The following is a 19,954-nucleotide window of genomic DNA, read 5'->3' as shown; positions in this document are numbered from 1 at the left end:
TACTGAGAGCCAGCCATTGAGAGGTCTGGCCACTCTGTGCTTTCCCCTGAAGAATCAAGCCTGGTAGCTAGGGCCAACAATGCCACCGGTACCCAAGGGAGCAAGCCATGCTCTAGGTGGACTGCCCCAGGTCTTTCCTTTCAGCCCAGATCTGTAGACAGGGTCCTAGAAACAAACCCTGTTGGAATCAGAGCCACCCTTGGGGGCCAGAGTCACCATCACCTCCTGGTGGCTTACTCCGAGTCTGGTAGTCATTGAGAAGACAGTGTGAGGGCTGCAGAGATGGCTCAGTGGTTAAGGGCACCGACTGCTCTTCCAGAGGTCCTGAGTTCAATTCCCAGCAACCACATGGTGGCTCACAACCATCTGTAATGGGATCTGATGCCCTCTTCTGGTGTGTCTAAAGACGGCTACAGTGTACACGTATAAATAAAATAAATAAATCTTAGAGAGAGAGAGAGAGAGAGAGAGAGAGAGAGAGAGAGAGGACAGTGTGAGGCTAAGTACTTGGAACTCTCATCAGACAATGGGCCCGGGATCTGGGGGACATGTACACTCCCATCCACATGGAAACCACCGTAAACCCATGCTTCTCTAGGCTCTGACAGCTTCAGGGACAGAGGACTTTACTGGGGCATAGTTGGTTAGATGGCTGATTTTCTACTGAAGGCTTCAAGAAAATGAGTCACTCGAGGCTGGGGCATGCCAGTATCTACATGCTATAACACCATGAGAGTCCCCTACCTCAGGAGACTAGGCTCGGTACCTGCTCCCCACTCCACCTCCTCCCGGAGTCTCCTTAGCCTCCTGCCTTCAGCCAGAGCAGCAGCCAGAGCTGGGCACTGCATTAGGGAGTGTTAATGTTTTAAGTTTCTATTAACTTAGAGGAAAACAAACTTGGGGAGATGTCAGTGAGGTTTCTCCCCGTCCGATCTGACTGAAATCATCCGATGGATGTTGGGAAGAGCATCCCAGCACTCCACTCTTTACCCTTATATTAACATTATCTTCCCTCATTTCAGGGAACAAGGTAATTGGTAATTCATTCCCTTGGAGTGTGTGTGTGTGTGTGTGTGTGCTTTTTCCGGCCTGAGGTTTTTACATCCTGCACCGTGTGTGGCCAAGCCGAAGCTGGCCTTTAATCAGAATCTAGCTGATGAGATGAGAAGCAGAAACCAGGAGCCCGGCCCTCCCTGTGAAGGGGCATTCGGTAACTGCGGGCTTGCAAGGAGAGGCACCTATAGATTCCGTCCTTCTCTGCTGGGTCCTAAAGAGGTGGCACCAGACTTACGTTCTGTGCTTACGAAGCCCGTATGTCCTCCAGGAAGAACCTATGTAGAATGCAGCATTGCCTAGGGAGGGTAGGAGAGCCCACCGTGAAGACCCGCATCTTAAAAAGTCCTCATCCCCATTGCCCCTATACGCTGCTGCTAAGTTGCCCTGTCCTGAGCCTCTTCTGATGGGATCTGTCCCTTTCTCAGCCTCCAGTTCTCCACATGCCCGGCTCTGTCCTCCTACACATATGTACACGTGTGGACACGTATGCACACATACACACACACTGGGGAGGTTTTCTTCATCTTCATTGAAATCCTGGTGGGGCCACCTAAGCTGCGCCATTGCCCTTTAGTTTTGGGGGATGGAACTCAGAAACTAATATTTTGGGGGAGCAAAGTCTCTGGGGAGTGTAGCTGGGAACCCCAAACCATGGAACGAGGAAGCAGCCATGCGCACCAAGGGGCCCAGAAAAAAACGTGGTGGACAGGACAGTTTTCCTGCCCAAATGCTCCTCTAACTCCATGGGACTCCACTCCGGCACTCTGGGAAAAGGACAGAGTTGGTGCGAAGGTTTCACCTAACTCCACCGCCTCCCCAACTCCAGTCGTAGAACCCTGCTACTGTTTTTACATCTATTTACATATTTATTTACTTATTTAGTGTGTGTGCATGTGCGCATGGGAGTCCATGCATGCACACCTGCATTTGCATGTGTGCGTGTGCAAGCACTCATGCAGGGATCAGAGGACAGCCATGGGCACCTGTTCTCTCTTCCACATGAGCGTGGGGATTGAACTCAGGTCCTCAGGTTTGACAGCATGTGCCTCTTGCCAAACAGGTTCAGTATTTATCAGAGAAAACCTGGAATCCTGTGTGGTGTGTGTGTGTGTGTGTGTGTGTGTGTGTGTGTGTGTGTGTGTGTGTGTTTCTGTGTTTCTGTGTCTCTGTGTGTTTTTTTGTATGTTTATGTATCTGTGTGTGTGTTTGTGTGTTTATGTATCTCTCTGTGTGTGTGTTTGTGTGTTTATGTATCTCTGTGTGTATGTATGTTTGTGTGTTTATGTGTCTCTGTGTGTGTGTATGTGTTTGTGTGTGTTTCTGTGTCTCTGTGTGTATGTTTGTATGTTTATGTATCTCTGTGTGTGTGTGTGTTTGTGTGTTTATGTATCTCTCTGTGTGTGTGTTTGTGTGTTTATGTGTCTCTCTCTGTGTGTGTATGTGTTTGTGTGTGTGTGTGTCTGTGTCTGTGTCTGTGTATGGGGCGGTGGTGGAGGTTGGTCCAGGTGCTATAAGATTCAGGCTTTGGGGGTGCTCCATAGCCTTGACTAGGATGGCAGTTGGCACTCTCTCTTTCCTTTGAGTATGTTTCTTTGCCCTTCGATCTCTCCTCAGCTGACTGGAATGATTACATTGAGGCTAAACCAGCTGGTTTAATAATGTTTTACTCTGTGGGCCAGAAAACAGACATAGAGAGAAGTGGGTTCCCCGGGGTACCCCTGTAGACACCAAGGGATTCCAAGGCGAGCCTCCTCAGATGGACGGCACCTCCTAACCACTCTGCCTGGGCAAGTTCCTCCGCAGGAGAGATAACACAGTAAGAGAGTCACCTTACAGCATTGTGGGTTGGTCAGTGTCAGCCCTGGTCACAGTCATTCCCTGTCCTTTAAGTACTGAGATTCGAGAGGAGGAGGAGCAGATGGGAGGCACACTGCAGACGAGGAAGGCAGAAGGTGGAGAAGGCTGAGCACTGAAGAATGTAGCTTGTTATTCCTCCATCTTGGGCGGTGGGGGTGGGGGGCGGGCTTGTCTAGACATGTGACACCTGTACCTCCCTGGTGGTCTGAGAACCTGAGGCATCCCCTGGGTAACAGACCAACCAGGCTTCATCTTTGCTTAACTAAGTTTTTCCTGAACCGATTCCAAATGCGTTCACAAGACCCAGACCCCCTTCCTGTACAGCCAGCAGCCTCTTCGGCTCACACCCCTACCCCAGAGCCACCTTTCTTCCCGGCTGCCTGCCTCTGTTCTGATGATGTCATCCCCACAAGAACAAGACTGCAAATCTCTTGTATGGGAGGGAGGGAGGGAGAGGGAGAGGGAGAGGGAGAGGGAGAGGGAGAGGGAGAGGGAGAGGGAGAGGGAGAGGGAGAGGGAGAGGGAAAGGGAGAGAGAGAGAGAGAGAGAGAGAGAGAGAGAGAGAGAGAGAGAGAGAGGAGGGGAGACTGGGTTGTTTGCATTTGGCTCTAGGCCTTGTGGGAGGGGGAGTGGGAGAGGAAGGGGGAGGGGGAGGGAAGTGGGGAGGGGGAGGGAAGGGAGGCAGTGGAGGATTGTGAGCACCTGTGGGCAGCCTTCAGCACAGGCTCCAGGCTCCTTTTGCTGCAAAGTTGTTTGAGACTCCTGACTTTGAGGCTTCTGGGGTGCCTCAAAGTCAACTGAAACTTGTTTTTTGATGTCCACGCAGCGCCCCATGAGGGGCTCCTTGGAGGAAGGAGAGCAGACAATCTTTAGTTTTCTCAGCAAATGACTTTTAAAGCGCCCTGCCCATCTCATATTCATCCGAATGCAGAGGATCTTGTATTGGTAGCATTGGCTACCCCCCTGGAAGGACAATAGGGAGGCTGAAGATGAGGGAAGGTGGGGGGTTAGTTTGCAAACAACCGCTAAGATGGTTTTGACACCAGAAACGTGTTTTTTAAATAAGTTTCTGGTGTGGGTAAATAGGAGAACAGGCACCTCCATTAAGAGGGACTCAGTTTTCATTGGAAACGTGATTTGTAAAAAAAACAAACAAACAAACAAACAAAAAAAACCCAAGAGAACACAATGACCGCCCAGAGTCCTCTGACTTTCGGGTTATTAAATCAAATACTGAACTGAACTGGCAGGAGAGAGAGAGAGAGAGAGAGAGAGAGAGAGAGAGAGAGAGAGAGCGAGCGCGCAAGCGCCTGCCTCTGTCCCTGCACAGGAGGTTGGGGAGACCCAGAGACATGATGGAGTCACAGGGGTGAGGTAAGCTCAGAGCTAGACACAACACTCGACTCCCTAGTTTCCCTCGTCCCTTTCCTGCAACACCGTCCACCAGGTTGCTTGTGCATGGTTGTTGGAGACTGGTACTGGGGCGTTCGTTTCTGATTGTGCTACTGAGTGTGTTACCCTCCTCCCGGTTTCCCCGGTTGGTTGGCTGGCGGTGTTGGCCACTGTCATGAAACCTTCGGCAGAGGCTTCCGACCACTGATCAGCACAGTCACCACGGAGCACGTGCTTCCTGGCGAGGATGCCATGCCTGTTGACTGCCTTCTGTCCTCCCGGTAGCGTTTCTGCTCAGCGGAGAGCATCGGGAAGGAAGAGTTCCCGTATGCTGCCTGACATCTCCGTGTCTCTCTTTACAGAGTCATCAGCTATGAGTGCTGCCCCGGATATGAAAAGGTCCCAGGAGAGAAAGGCTGCCCTGCAGGTGAGTGAGCCTGGCACTGCCTGTGGGTGGGTGGGATAGAAGAGCAAGAGGAGAAGGAGGAGGAGGAGGAGGAGGAGGAGGAGGAGGAGGTGGAGGAGGAGGAGGAGGAGGAGAGGAGGAAGAAGAAGAAGAAAAAAGAGGGGGAGGAGGAGGAGCAGTGCCAAAGGGAATAGATGGCAGCATGGTGGGAAGCATGAAGTTGAGCTGTCCTTCCCATGTGCTCACTGGAGCCGGGAGATGGCAGAGGATGGATGAAAAAGTCCCTCTCCTGTGTTACTCACAACCCTCGTTCAACGGTTAGAGGAAAGCCCACACTCGTCTGCCAGGCCTCTTCCCAGTGGCTGCAGGCTCTGGCCTTGTCATCAGTTCTGGCAGTGATTCTCAGAGCATCCAACAAGGCTAGCCTATTAGCCAGTTAAATTGCGGTTAGCCCTGCCAGGGCACAGACAGGATAACATGGTCTCTGGCCTCTGGAGTTGGGCCAAAGATGGCGTGAGACCGGTGAATTCTACCAGCGCCTTCGGTGCTGCAGGCAGTGAAGCAGGCTTTGTGTTTCGTTTTAGCTTTGAAGTCCAAGGTAGTTTTAAGATGACGAGGAGATGGTTATCATTACCAGGGCTGTGGTGTTGCCGAGCCAAGCAGAAGGGCAGCTGAAGAAATAAAGTAGGATAGGACGTTGGCCTAGATTGGGGACTTAGTTCTGAGGTGACGGTTTCCGGTTATTTAAATACAAACGTTAGTCTGTGTATGGTGGCACACGTCCGTTATCCCAGCTCTCAGGAAGCTGAGTCAGGAGGATCACCAGGAATCGAAAGCCAGCCTGGGGCTACATAGGGAGTCTGGCTTAGAAAGCCCTTCAGGTTGTCGTCTAAGAGGTCAGATCCTGGAAAATACACAAAGACCTGGAAGGCTCACAGCTCTTTTGCTCTAGCAAAGCTGTTGGGGTTTGCAGTCTCCCACCTGTTTCTGCCCACTTTATCTAAATGCACAGGAGCAGGAGCAAACCGCTCTCCTCTGCTGTGCTTAAAGCAACCAGACAGTTAGAGATCACCCATCAGGCTGCTCAGCAGGGAGGCGTTGGGCTTCCGTGAGCTTTGAGCATGTCTGTCAACAGATGTCTGGGTTTCCACCCCACCCCACTTCTCTGCAGTTGTGCCCTCTGTCATTCCTGACTAAGAATTGAGGGCGGGCGTGTGTCTGTGGTGGATTCACGACTGTCCCTCTGTCCTCTGCCTCTGCAGCTCTTCCGCTCTCCAATCTGTACGAGACCTTGGGAATTGTGGGATCGACCACCACACAGCTGTACACAGATCGCACAGAAAAGCTGAGGCCTGAGATGGAGGGACCCGGCAGCTTCACCATCTTTGCCCCTAGCAACGAGGCCTGGTCCTCCTTGCCTGCGGTGAGAGGAGCCTTCTGCCCAGGGGATTGCTGGGAACTGCCCCCCACACCACTCGTGATCACCCCCCCCCCCCCCCCGTCTCCACAGGCCTGGGCACACAGTGGGATTCTGAAGTAACCTTCTGCCATTTTATACATTCTTACCCTTAACATGCTCCCCTCACCAGGGAAAGCAAAAGCAAGCTTCTCCAGGTACCTCCAGCCTCCCACAGATGCTCACTAAAGGAGAGAAGGGGGATCTAGGTCCACTTCGAGCCAGGGTCTCTCCCTTGAGCACAGGGTAGCTGCCTCTTTTTTTTTTTTTTTTTCTTTTTTTCTGAGCTGGGGACCGAACCCAGGGCCTTGTGCTTGCTAGGCAAACGCTCTACCACTGAGCTAAATCCCCAACCCCGGGTAGCTGCCTCTTAACCACCATGTCCTTTCTTTCTAGGAAGTGCTGGACTCCCTGGTGAGCAATGTCAACATTGAACTGCTCAACGCCCTCCGCTACCACATGGTGGACAGACGGGTCCTGACAGACGAGCTTAAGCACGGCATGGCTCTCACCTCCATGTACCAGAACTCCAACATCCAGATCCATCACTATCCCAACGGGGTAGGGGCATCCCCCGTTACCCAGAACTGTCCTCTGTCTGTCGTGAGCCCAACTCTGGCCCATCAGGGGTGTTGCTTGCTAGGGTTCTGTCTTGTGATTTGAAAAACTGTAGGCGGTTGGGGATTTAGCTCAGTGGTAGAGCGCTTGCCTAGGAAGTACAAGGCCCTGGGTTCAGTCTCCGAAAAAAAGAACCAAAAAAAAAAAAAAAAAAAGAAAAGAAAAGAAAAGAAAAACTGTAGGCAAGCCCTGGACTCCTGGGTGTTCACTACGATACGACCTTGCTTCTTCTCTGACAGATTGTAACTGTTAACTGTGCCCGGCTGCTGAAAGCTGACCACCATGCGACCAACGGCGTGGTGCATCTCATTGATAAGGTCATTTCCACCGTTACCAACAACATCCAGCAGATCATCGAGATTGAGGACACCTTTGAGACACTTCGGGTAAGGGACGGTTTTAAATAGAGGCCCAGGCTGGGGACACATGGCCTCCCTGCTCGAAGGTGCCTGACAAGGTGTCTTCTGCAGGAGGACATGAGGATGTCCCAAGTGTAGTTACACGGAGAAGGCACTAAGAGCACCAGGCTGCACAGACCCTGAGAAAGGCCCCTGTTATAAAGCTTTCCTTTCCGTGGCTCTTCTGGATAATCTAGCAGTGTTATAGTAGAGACAGAGTCCTCTGAGCCGTGGGGCTGAACTACGAAGTCCAGCACTGTGAGGGCCTCCCACACAGAACATTGTAACAAACGGTTTGTCAGCCAGCGTGGGGCTTCTAAGACCACAGGTCCTCGCCTGGGTCCCCTACCCATGTTTCCTTGGAACATAGACCTGGCAGAGAAGCTGCCTGTGTAGACTCAGGAGTGTAGGCTCTGACTCTGAAGCTGGATCCTGACTGTCCTCAGGCCAAAGGCGTATGTCCAACAACTCGAAAGGCAAGTGGTTCCTGTTGGCACCGGCCACACAGGAGGAAGTGGGCACAGGCTGCCCTGTCAGGATTTTGTCTGATTCAAGGAGGACTTCCTAACCACAAAGTACACAAGTGGGAGTGAGCAGCCCCGCCCTGGAGATCTCCAACACAGAGACAAACACTCCAGCATGGGCACAGAGGGGCCTTGGCATTTGGGGAGCGCCCTTAGCTAGCTCAGGGGACCCCAGGGAATCTGGCTTTTTAGGTACTTTTCCCTCCCTTTCTCTGGGTCTGCAAGGGAATGTTCCCCCAAAGCTGACAGTACAAACTATCATTTTCAGCACAAAGTCTTATTGGAAAGTGATAGGAGAAAAATTTCCTCTTTCTTATTCTGCTTCGGCCCCTCCCCGGTACCCATTTCCCCACCCCCCTTCCAGCACATGCTTCTTAAACCCCATCACTCCCCAAGTCTAGGTGCCAGGGGTCAAAGTGAACAAAGTGGCTGCCATTCTTTCCAGGGAGACAGATGAGACTTGAGCAAGACAGGACAGCAACGTGAGCTTGGGGGAGTGAGAAAAATAATGGTGGGTAGTGTAACTCAGGAGGGACGGGCAGTGTAGCCCAGGAGGGATGGGCAGGGGAGACTTCTTTGGAAAAGATGCTTTGGGTAGAGAGGCCTGATGGGAGAGCCCACACTACTCTGCCCCACTGCAGAGGCTCTGAGGCTGTGGGGAAGTATGGAGGGAGCCTGTGGACTGGGATATTCTGCAGGCCTTACTAACCAGGAGGAACCACTCTACTGGGGAGCAGTGAGAAGCACCCTGGCCTGTTAGGATATTGCTGTAGACGCTGTGCAGCCCTGAGGCATGTGATCTCTGCACTGCATAATCATTCGTGAGGAATCATGGCTAACTGGGAATACAGCTAGGAGACATGACAGTCAGGGTCTTTCATCTGGGGACCTGTGCCAAGAGGAGCGGCATTTTGGTCAGGGTTTGAAGGAATAGGAGTCTGAGAAGAAAAGAAAGAGGAGGAGAGGCAAAGGGAGCTCCAGGGGTAGGACCCAGAGCTAGGGTAGGAGTGATGTCATCCCCACTTGAAAGGTGGCCAGATCGGCGGGAACACAGACCAGGGCCCATGGCGTCCATGGTCAGGCTTCTCTCTTACTTGGGATTCTTCTAAGTGTCTCACTACCCGAGGGGAGGTGCAGTCAGAGTGTGCACACCTTGCCCAGTGAGCTCAGGAAGGTTTATCCTCCCTTCCCTACACAGGCCGCCGTGGCTGCATCAGGACTCAATACCGTGCTGGAGGGTGACGGCCAGTTCACACTCTTGGCCCCAACCAACGAGGCCTTTGAGAAGATTCCTGCTGAGACCTTGAACCGGATCCTGGGTGACCCCGAGGCCCTGAGAGGTGAGCACCCTCAGCTCCTTGCTGCCTCCTTGGAGCAGCCCCTCGTGAGCACTGCCCTACGCTAATGCCACAAGTTTCAGGATGTCTGCTACAAGCCTGGTCTATGTTACTCCTGATGACCATGTCTCTGTAGGAGCCAAGCAGAACCCATGCTATGAGTCGCCAAGCTGACCCTGGTCAAATTAAGGAAACAAAACCGGAGTAGCCAAAATGGTCGGGTGGACATATGAAGCTTAAAGAGCTTGAAAGAATCAGGTGTCAATGGTATCCCTCAAGAGGAATTGTTATGGCGACCTTTTATATCTTCCTATGTCTGGCCAGAGGCCTCATGGGTAACCAAAAATAATAGAAATGAAGTGTCAGTTGACTTCTATTGCTGGTTCCGTCTATCATCTCCCAAGTTAAGCATGGAAGGTAGATGAGGAGGGGGCTTAACCAGGCTGTCTTGTTTTAAGACGGGGCTCACTATACCTAGGCTAGCCTGAAGTGTACCACCACACTTGTTCCCACAGTCTGTCCATCCTCTACTGGCCGAGTTGGGTCAGTATTGGCTTTTAGAGCCTTTCCAGCATCCCAAGGTCTCTGTCAGCCTCAGAGCTTCCTCCTAACTGTGACAGGGCAGTTTTGGTTCCCACACCCAATGAGGTGGTGAAGCTGGGACAAAGGACCTTGTCCATGTCGGAGAGCTGCAGTCTGGGAACCTGTGAGCTCAGGGTGGGGGTGGGGCATGTCCTTGACTGGACCTTGCTGCTTCCTCTGACAGAGGTCATGGGTGTGTGAGAGCCCCCTAGGGTGTGGGTGGGGAGGCTTCAGCTTCTGAGTGCCCTTGTACACACCTCCAAAGTAGCACCCAGACAGAGGAGTGGGCAACCTTCACTCACACTCTAAGACAGATCCAACAAGACACCTGAATCTGTTGATGGACACCCCAACCTTCTCTCTTCAAGTCTGCAGCTATGGCAGCAGAGGGTAGGCCCCTGCTGTGAGCAAACTTGTCATTGCATGGCTATCCTTGGGGTAGTTTATATTATTTCCTGCCTCGCTCAATGTCTTATAAAGGCCTAAGACTTTAAAGACCCGTAACGGGCCTACTGGAACCTTCCCATTCTCCCTGGCCCATTGGGAGAATCCACCTGAAGCCCAGTGCTCGTGAGCTAATGGCTTGGGTTGCTCTGTTGAGGAGAGGTTTGCATTTCAGGTGGATGAGGCTAAGTGGCTGGCCCAGGATCCCATAGCTGGTCAGCAGCCATGGGATTCAAACTTGGGGAGTCTGACCATAGAGTCCCAGTGGTTTTAGCTGGTGGTAGACAAGAAATGGGGATGTGGGCCCTGTGGTACCCCAGCAAAATCCTCAGCCCTGGGCAGGCTGGGAGCTGGCCCCTGCATCAGACCACAGCAGGCTCTAGACCTGTATCCTCTTCTGTATCCATAGACCTGCTAAACAATCATATCCTGAAGACAGCCATGTGTGCTGAGGCCATTGTGGCTGGAATGGCCATGGAGACCCTGGGGGGCACCACACTGGAGGTGGGCTGCAGTGGAGACATGCTCACTATTAACGGGAAGGCTGTCATCTCCAACAAAGACATCCTGGCCACCAACGGTGTCATCCACTTCATTGATGAGCTGCTCATCCCAGATTCAGGTAGGTAGGCCCAGGGGGCCTCTGTCCTGCCCAGCTTCCTCTCCCTTCTGGAACCCTGGTGACGGGCTAGGGGTATTCAGCAATCTTTTGAGCCACTTCCTGCTCTTGGTGTGGTGCGACACACAGCTCTGTACCTTCTGTGAACCCAAAGGCTGTGAGAAATATGAAGTCTTACACTTCCAGGGTCTAGACACTGTGTCTTGAGGTAACTGGGAAGATTTTAAGGAACCTAAGGAACCTAAGGGAGACACCACCTTAGAGCCCTTTCTGGTCTTGCATGCTGTGGTTGGGCACCAAGGGCCATTGCTGACGTCACGGCATTTGCTTTCCTTCAAGCACCCGGGGCCACTGACCCAGGGAAGGTGACAGGATGGACTTTGGTTCCTGTTCAGCCCGAGAGTAGGAATCTCCCAGGAAAGAGAACAATCTCCTCCTGTGGGAGTATCTTCAGGAGCAGACATGCAGGCCATGCCGGCTCCTCCCCTGAGTCAAACAGGTCCTGGCCAAGCCACCCTGGGGCCTGGGGACAGTGCTGCCAACTGCCGGGTGGCTGTCATCTACCTCCCTGCAGCTTAGGTTTTCTGATAACAGAGCATGCTTGGCTCCTTTGTGGTTAGAAGGCTGCTGACTACCGAGATGAAGTTCCGTGTAGATATCCATCCCGCTCTGGACTGCGACATATACGTACCACCCGTTTACCTTTTGAACACCATTTCTTCTTCCTGTAGCCAAGACATTGCTCGAGCTCGCTTCGGAATCTGACGTCTCCACAGCCATTGACCTCCTCAGACAAGCTGGCCTCAGCACGCATCTCTCTGGAAAAGAACAGTTGACCTTCCTGGCCCCTCTGAATTCTGTGTTCAAAGGTAACACGAGGAAAGCGCCCCGCTGTTCTGTTGCCTCTGGGATGGCTGCCCCAACCCTACAGCCCTGCCCTGATTTACAACAGCCTTGGAACCTTCCGCCTGCCATAGTCCAGAGCAGATGTGATTCTATCCGAAACTTTGGACTACCCGTTGTTTATCTGAAACAGCCAAGAATGTATTGGGGGATCTTTCCCCAGAGCTCGATACTTCGCCTCTGCCAGGAGAGTGGAGCAGGCCTTGGTTTTTTTGTTTGCTGAGTTAACACTAGTGTATATGGGCAGGGGTCAGCTGAGGTGCTGTCATGGGGACAGCGAGAAAGACTCTCTCCTCCCTCTGAGGACAAAATGACAAACATCCTCGGTAGTTAGCTGCAACTATTTTTTTTTCTCTAGCAGATTCTGACTGTTAAGGGTTTTCTGACAGCCACCCTTACTTTCTGTCCCCATTTCCAAACCAAGGCGGGATGGGCTCTCTCCCACGCACGTGTGTCTCTCATCACACGCCTTATCTCAGGAGCCTGTCTCTCTGGGTCTGTCTGCCCCTTTGCTTGCAGATGGTGTCCCCCGCATTGACGGCCAAATGAAGACTTTGCTTCTGAACCACATGGTCAAAGGGCAGTTGGCCTCCAAATATTTGTACTCCGGACAGACACTGGACACACTGGGTGGCAAAAAGCTTCGAGTTTTTGTTTATCGAAATGTAAGTTCTGGGTCCTGATTCACACCCCTCCTCTGGCGCGTGTGAGAGCCAGGGGCTTACATAAGAACTGGCTTTCCATAAAGGGGAAGTGATTTCTGGAGGATGTTGGGTGACACTTCCTCTCTTGCAGGTTGGAGACTGAGGCTCAACCCTAACTCAGCTGCTGAGCAGGGAGACTGTCTGGGTCTCAGCAGGAAGAGGTGGGGGGAACGGGGAGAGAAACATGGAGTCTTTCTAGGCTTGTCCCTGTGAAGCTCAGCTCTCCTGGGTCCAAGACCTTCCCATAGCAAATAGGATAGCCAACATGGTGTTGTTCTTGGTCTGGGACTAAACAGGACCATTTGGCTAAAGATGTCCTTTGGCTGATAAAACCAACCAGCCATGAACTGATCACTGGTTAAATCAACCAGCCCACTGCCTCCAGTCTGTCTATTTGATCTCCGTCAATGGACCTCTCGTGAGACTGACCTTGACGTGGAATCCCTGTGCGATTTTTATCACAGCCTCTCTGCCCATCCTTCCCTGAGGAAACCTCTGTGTGTGATATTGTCCCTATTGGCTCCAAACAAGTCTGGGCCCTTCCTGAGATGATAACCATCTCCTTTCCTTTGCCCTTCTTTTGTGTAGAGCCTCTGCATTGAAAACAGCTGCATTGCCGCCCATGACAAGAAGGGACGGTATGGGACCCTGTTCACCATGGACCGGATGCTGACACCCCCTATGGGGACTGTTATGGATGTCCTGAAGGGGGACAACCGTTTTAGGTAACCAGTCTCATCCCGGGGTCAAGCTTCTGCCAAGTGGTCATGCTGGGCCTCAGCTCTTTTACCCTACTTCCCAGAGGATGACCTAATGCTAGTGACATACTGGTGCGACCATCCATGGTTGGGGTATGGAGAGGAGGAGGACCCTTACGTTGGGAAGCAGGGCTCTTGCTAACAATACAATCCTTATACCCATAGGAAGGGGGAGGGAACATCTTAATTGCTAAAACACAAGGATATCGCTCACACCGGAAAGTCCCCAGGGGACTTAGAGCTAAGGGGCTTTAAGAACCCATCACATCTCTTTCTGCATCAACTGAAGCCACCAGGTCACTTCTCTTTCTTACCCTGAGACCTCTGCATCCAGTGCTTCCAATGTGCTAGTTCTTCAATGAGTGCTGTCAAGCATTTCCCTAGCACCGACTCGAGCCACCTTCCTACAGACTGGGAGACTGGATCTCTGCCTCCCAGGATCACACACTCAGCAGACACTGACTCCACCAGTCTCCCGGTGGGCCATGCCAATTCTCACCTGTTTTCACCCTTCCTCCCCTCTGGCCATGTATCCTGCATGGGACGTTAATGCCCAGTGAAGAGATGACAACGGACCTTCCTTCTGCGTGGAGAGGGCCCGGGGAGCGAGCTGTCATTCTCTCTGTTTGTCCACAGCATGCTGGTGGCCGCCATCCAGTCTGCAGGCCTGATGGAGACCCTCAACCGGGAAGGGGTCTACACTGTTTTCGCTCCCACGAACGAAGCGTTCCAAGCCATGCCTCCAGAAGAGCTGAACAAACTCTTGGGTAAAGAGCAGGTTAAGCAGATATCCGCACTGTTCTGACAGAGCAGTGTCTCCAGGCTGTGGCAAGAGACAAGGGACAGCTCACAGAGGGACTTGGTGTTGAGGTCGTCCTGTAGACATGTGGGCAGGGTTAATGGGACAGTAAATGGTGACCATGGTGGAAAATGGGGCAGAGTGAGGGCAGGAACCAGGTATACTTTGTTCAAAGGACGGAAAACAGTCAGAGCCATTTACAGTCATAGTAAGTCCATGGCAAAGGGGACCCTGAGTATCACAACCAACCTTCCTTCCTCCCTCACTCCCTCCCTCCCTCCCTTCCTTCCTTCCTTCCTTGGGCCAGTTGACTTTCACCCAGTTATAAGAGGGCACAGATGATACCATTTTGCTTCCTTGGACACAGTGCCAGGCAAAAGGAAATTAGGCCAATGATAATCAGTCAGGTCCCTGAGGTGTGCTTTTTATTGGAGATCTGTGGTAATGAAACCGTTACTTGCATTAAATAGATTTAAAAAAAAAACTCTTCCTGGGGAACTTAGCTGAGGGCAGTGGCTAAGAAAGTGAGTGAGCTCTGGTTGAGCTGCTGTGCCTCAGTTTCCCCCTTTAAAAGAAAAAAAGAGATTGGCAAGCTTCCCCGGCTCACTGTGATGCAAACAGAGTGTGGCACTCAGGACAAGACACCCATGCTCCATTCACAGTGGCGATGACAGTGAAATGGGGGGCAGGGATGGGCTTTAGCCCTGATGCATGCGGCCCCTCCTAGAAAGCTGAGCTAGGGGAGGAAGAGAGGAGCCAGGAGGCAGCTGTGTAGCCAGCCTCGGAGCAAACACGGGTTATGCATCCTTTCCAGCAGAATAGAAGGCTCAGGTTGCAGACAGCAAGGAGCTAAATTTGTGTCCTGTTTAATTTGCTTTACGGCCAAGCAAATGCCTGGGTCTGCGGTGCTGACGCAGGTTCCTGGGAAGAGGGGAGAAGTTCACGCTGAACATAAACTTCCCTTCCTCCCTCAACCCTGTAAGAATAGAATATTCCCCAGGTGGCTTGTGCCTACTCAGATTCCATCATTTTCCGTTGTGTGAGAGCAGAGGAGGGGTGTGGAGAAAGTTCCCCAAACAGCCCCCCAAGTCCCCATGGGTAGAGAAAATGGCACCCAAAGGAGGAAGGAGGACCCTGGTGTTGAAGACCTGGACTGGAGACCCTGGATCAAGGGGGTTGACTTCTCTTTGCACCTTGCTCTGGGCTATATTTCTGTGGGAGGAGATCGCTTACCAGCTTGGGTGCAGATGCCAGAGAGTTCCTTATCATCAGAGGCTCTGTCCCTTAGCTCTCTGTAGATGTGTCGATAACCAGATGAACTCTTTAAAATGCTTCAACGTTTTCCTCCAAGTTTCATGGTCCTGGGAACAGCCGCTTAAGCCCTGGGGAAGTAAGATTTTGGCTGGGGAGGATCAGACACCAGGGGGTGGCTGGCAGGTTTAAGGACTGCCTCTTGACTCTCTCAGATGCCTGCCCGAGTTGGCAGAGACATGGATGTGGACTGGAAAGAATGTTGCGATGTGCACGCAGGAAGGTGTGTGGAGGAAGGGCGCCGTGCAGGGAATGGCCTCAGCCACTCAGCCCTGACCTCATCATCGGCTCAGAGGCTCCTCCGGAGCACAGCTGTTCAATCTTTCAAGTTCTCCCTCAGGGGAATTGCTATCTTCAGCCGAAAATGCACTTGAGGGCATAATGTGTAAATATTTCACTACTGTGTTATAGTCGGCAGGAGCCCATGTCAAATGATGAAGGGTCCCAGATGCTGATGCTGGAAAGGTCCCTGGCTCTCCAGGCAAATATTTAGCTCAGGGAAACATGACTCATATGCAGAGAGGAGTATGGATTAACCCCTTCTTAGCCATCACGGAGCCCTGCTTAACCCAGCCGCCCCCGCTGGCTACAGCCTTGGTCATCGGTTCACCGTTAAGCAGATGATAGGTCCTTGGCTGTACACACAGTAGGTACTCAGTGAGCGCTTCTGCTTGTTCAGCGAGTCACCCTGTTCTGGAGAAACCTCGCGGGGGCCAGAGGGGGGGCGCTCAGAGGTTAAGAGCACGGATTGATCTTCCATATACCCTCACGAGTCACAGTCCTTGTGCTTAACCGGTGTCCTCTCCTTCCACAATCTTACAGCAAATGCCAAGGAACTTACCAACATCCTGAAGTACCACATTGGGGATGAGATCCTGGTTAGCGGAGGCATTGGGGCTCTGGTGCGGCTGAAGTCTCTCCAAGGGGACAAACTGGAAGTCAGCTCGGTGAGTGGCGTGGACTGTGTAGGAACCCTTTAGAAAGTGGGGAGTAGTTCCTCCAAGTATCTCCAGAGAGCAGTCCCCTATCTACACCCCCACCCCACCCCAGCTCCAGTCCCAAAGCCAGGCACCCACCTAGCTGTTGCTTGGGCCGCATCTTGAGAGATCTTCTCATTCTGACGCTGCTCTGGGAGCATCTCTCACTGGGAGCCGCTCAGCCTTAGATCTGTGTTCAGAGGGTTCCAATCTGGAAAGAGCCAGACTGGCTCAGCAGGGCCCCGTGTGGGTAGGAGCTGACTGGTTCTCTGTTCCTTTCTGTGGAGCTTTGCTGTCCCCTGCTCACCAGTTCGAAGGGGAGCATGGGAAGACACATGGGGGTAGGGGGCGACTAGGAGGGGCCTGTTTAACTTAAGGACTGTTTCTCAGGTGTTAAGATACTGTCTGTCATAGGCACACCGGCTGTTCAAGAAAGCATTCATCCTGAGGGCTCCTTCCCTATATAGCTTCAAGGGGTTTTATGGTCTCTCTTGCACCCTGAGGGCTCCTTCCCACCTTCAAGCTTTCCTTGAAGCTTCTCTTGCACCTCAGCTCTTATTTCTGCTAAGAGACATTCTCCCTCCTTGCTCCCCATTGTGAGGGTAAGAATCCTGCTCAGTGCACTGTTGTGCCACGCCTAGGTAAGGCAGGGGAAGTCTGAGGAGGGCAATGGTAGCTGCTCGCCAGAGAAGCCCTCCACTGGATGGGTGCATGGTCAGCGGATGCCCACTCTGCCCAGTGGGCTCTGCGTTTAACCACAGTTGTCTCTTCTCTCAGAAAAACAATGTGGTGAGTGTCAATAAGGAACCTGTTGCCGAAACCGACATCATGGCCACAAACGGTGTGGTGTATGCCATCAACACTGTTCTGCAACCGCCAGGTAAGGCCCTACTATGCGGTCCTAACTGAATGGTGCCCATGAGTGTGGCTCCTGGGTCTCTGACTGAAAAGTGAATCAGGAGAACTATGTTTTAGGATGATAGGCTACAGAATTTGAGGCCTAGTTCTTTCTTTCTTTTTTTTTTTTTTTTTCTTTTCTTTTTTTTCGGAGCTGGTGACCGAACCCAGGGCCTTGCGCTCGCTAGGCAAGCGCTCTACCACTGAGCTAAAACCCCAACCCCAAGGCCTATTTCTTACTGAGTTGCCTACCGTCTTACCCCAACTCTGACATTACCCAGTATGAATATTTGTGTGGATGTTGGTGGCAGAAAAGGCCCAGATGTTATGTGGGTGCATGGGGACACCGGTGGCAGGCAGTGCATGGCTGCGTGTCCATCAGGATGCTGGCGACAGACCGTGAGTTTTCTCTTTTCTCTCTAGCCAACCGGCCACAAGAACGGGGAGAAGAGTTGGCAGACTCTGCCCTTGAAATCTTCAAGAAGGCGTCAGCCTATTCCAGGGTATGTGTGCCCCCCTGCCCCCCCACCAGTGAGCCACAGCTGAGGAAGGCAGCCCTGGGATCTACCTCGCCAATGGGGGCAGCCCACCCTGAGTCCATGCGTTAGCCACCTGGCTGTCGGGCCTCCGAATTCGTCTTCTGTTTCCAAGGCTAACCTATCTTCTGCAGTGTGTGGTTACTTCGGCGTGTGTGGAGTTGGGTCAGGCGAAGCCCGTTAGAACTTACTAAAGCTTTGGTCTCTAGAGAAGAGGTTTCAGGGTAGAGCCCTGATCCCGGAAGCTGGAGCCCTCACATGGGCAGTCTGCTTTTGAACAGAGATCTCCTCCAGAAGGGCTGAACTCGTATCTTGGGAGACGCTTCAGCTGACAGCTGACACTCCAGCTCTAAGCTCTGGTCTCAGTGGAGACACTTAGCTTAGGGTCCCCCAGGGATGTATACCTTCTACATCAGTGCCCGTTTGAGAGGAGGCTTGTACAGTCACGGGCTACTACCTGAGGGGGTTCTTTGGAGCCTGTGGGTTCAAGTTTTCCCCTTCTCTACCTCAGCCTTTGTTTTGAGTGAGGCCAGTGCAGTGTAAAGCCCCTCCATATGCAGGTTCTGTGACAAGAGGTACTAAGAAACCTGACGCCTTAGGCAGGCGTAGCAAAGGGGAAAAAAAACAAAAGCGAAGGAAATCCTGACTTGTTCTTGTGTTTATTTGTTCCTTAGAGTGCCCAGAGTTCTATGCGACTTGGTAAGTGTCTGACTTTACAGTCCCATCTGGGCTAGTGTGTCCCCACCTGTCCCCAGCAGACCCATGCCCGCAATCTTTCTGTGTGCAGATCAAAACATGGCGCACAGTAAAACAAGCCTGGCCTCCAGGTCAGAGTAGCAGGGTAAACTGGGGTCAGACATGGAAAATCTAGTTTCCCTCTCGGTAGCATGGTAATAGTAGAGTCAGGACAGCCTCTCGGGGCCGGTGTGACTGTGGGCTCAGGGAGCCTGGGAAGACTGCACGGGGCTTGGCAGGCACCCACACTGAGGATAACACTCCAGGCTGTAAGATGAGAAATTCTACAAACCCCAAATCCCCTGCATGAACAGGGGAGCAGGGCAGAGGAAGGCCATGTGGCTTCTGCCCACGGGATTCGGAAGCTGGGCCTGATGGTACCCGATCGGAACTCCTCGGTGGTCTGAGGCAGGAGGATTACAAGTCAAAGGCCTAGATAGGCTTCAGAATGGGTTCAAAGCTGTCTGATCAATTTTGTGAGACCTTGTCTCATAAATAAGAAGTGGAAAGGGGATGTGGCTGTCATCTTGGCCCACCGTTCTGGGTTCGTTTCCCTGGTACTGAGACAAAAAGACTTAAATAAGAGCCCCAGACACACAACGGGACACCTGTGCCTCACTGGCTTTCCTGTGTCTCCTTTTTTTTTGTCAGCCCCTGTCTATCAGCGGTTACTAGAGAGGATGAAGCGGAGAGGATGAAGCATTAGCAAGAAGGACCACAGAGGAGTGCCCTGCAAGCAGCTTCCTGCCAGTTTCTCTCAGTTTGCCAAAGAGACCATTGAATGTTTCGGAAACCAAATATCACACTTCAACATACATGGGCTGCACCACATTGAGATCTGAGCCTTGGATGGGTTGGGATGTTAAGGGGAGAGAGGTCAGTTTTAGCTTTCGATCCCTCCAAACACGGTTGTTCAACCACTGAACACACAGATCTGGCGGTCGTATCTTGGCGCTGACTACCAGAAAGGACCTTTCCAAAGCATGGAATTCAACAACGGTGCCAAGGCCCTGGGAAAAGGGAGCTCCAGCCTCGGAGCTTACAAATGTGAACCAAGCAGTCCATCGTCCAGGAAAGCCCTGGCACCATCCTGTAAAGCTCTTGTACCGCTGGAGAAATGGCATCACTATAAGCTATGAGTTGAACTGTTTCTGTCAATTATGTCTTGTGACCACACGTGGTTTGAATGCTTCTACGTGGCCCTGCCCAGGTAGAAAGGAAAGGGTGTGGCGAACATGTAGAATTCAGATTCCCCTGAGTGTGATGGAGCCACGGCGCATTTGTAATAATAAAACCAAAGAAACGAACACCTGTGTGCTAGCTGCATACCAGGGATGGGTTCCGCTCCTCAGTGCCCACCTGCAAGCTGCGCCATCCCCCAAATCTTCCCAAGATCCATTCATCAAGGACCCCCGAGGGTGGTTATTGAAATAGTTCCAGCAAATGGCCCCTGGATGCCCACACAGCTTATGACGGTGTGAACTTAAGCCCTTGGTTGGACATGGTTTCACCTAGTCCCGAGTCCTCCATTTTCACATCACCCAACACTGTGCCCTCTTATTACCCTGAAGCTCCTTCTTCCAAGAATGAGATGTCATCTTGGGTTGACCTTTACAGCTTAGTCTTGCCAACACAGACTGTCACA

The 19,954-nt window shown here is 52.2% G+C and overlaps 1 protein-coding gene across 2 annotated transcripts in view; it reads left to right on the top strand.

The window, feature by feature from the left end:
- Tgfbi (transforming growth factor, beta induced) overlaps positions 1–19,616 on the top strand; it is a 29,350-nt gene extending 9,734 nt beyond the window's left edge. Inside the window, 15 exon segments of one of the 2 annotated variants that reach the window (NM_053802.1) lie at positions 4,668–4,732; positions 5,974–6,134; positions 6,564–6,728; positions 7,025–7,171; positions 8,906–9,047; positions 10,480–10,692; positions 11,421–11,558; positions 12,112–12,257; positions 12,885–13,021; positions 13,691–13,821; positions 15,987–16,111; positions 16,919–17,021; positions 17,462–17,541; positions 18,249–18,273; positions 18,961–19,616. In NM_053802.1, the coding sequence (NP_446254.1) occupies positions 4,668–4,732; positions 5,974–6,134; positions 6,564–6,728; positions 7,025–7,171; positions 8,906–9,047; positions 10,480–10,692; positions 11,421–11,558; positions 12,112–12,257; positions 12,885–13,021; positions 13,691–13,821; positions 15,987–16,111; positions 16,919–17,021; positions 17,462–17,541; positions 18,249–18,273; positions 18,961–19,007 (1,825 nt within the window). In that variant the 3' untranslated portion in view covers positions 19,008–19,616. 2 annotated transcript variants of the gene reach the window in all.
- Positions 19,617–19,954: the final 338 nt, after the last annotated feature.

Source organism: Rattus norvegicus, chromosome 17, assembly GCF_036323735.1.
Source record: "Rattus norvegicus strain BN/NHsdMcwi chromosome 17, GRCr8, whole genome shotgun sequence".
Taxonomy (NCBI): Eukaryota; Metazoa; Chordata; class Mammalia; order Rodentia; family Muridae; genus Rattus; species Rattus norvegicus.
The sequence above is the reverse complement of the archived record's forward strand: the minus strand, read 5'-3'. Positions and strand labels throughout refer to the sequence as shown.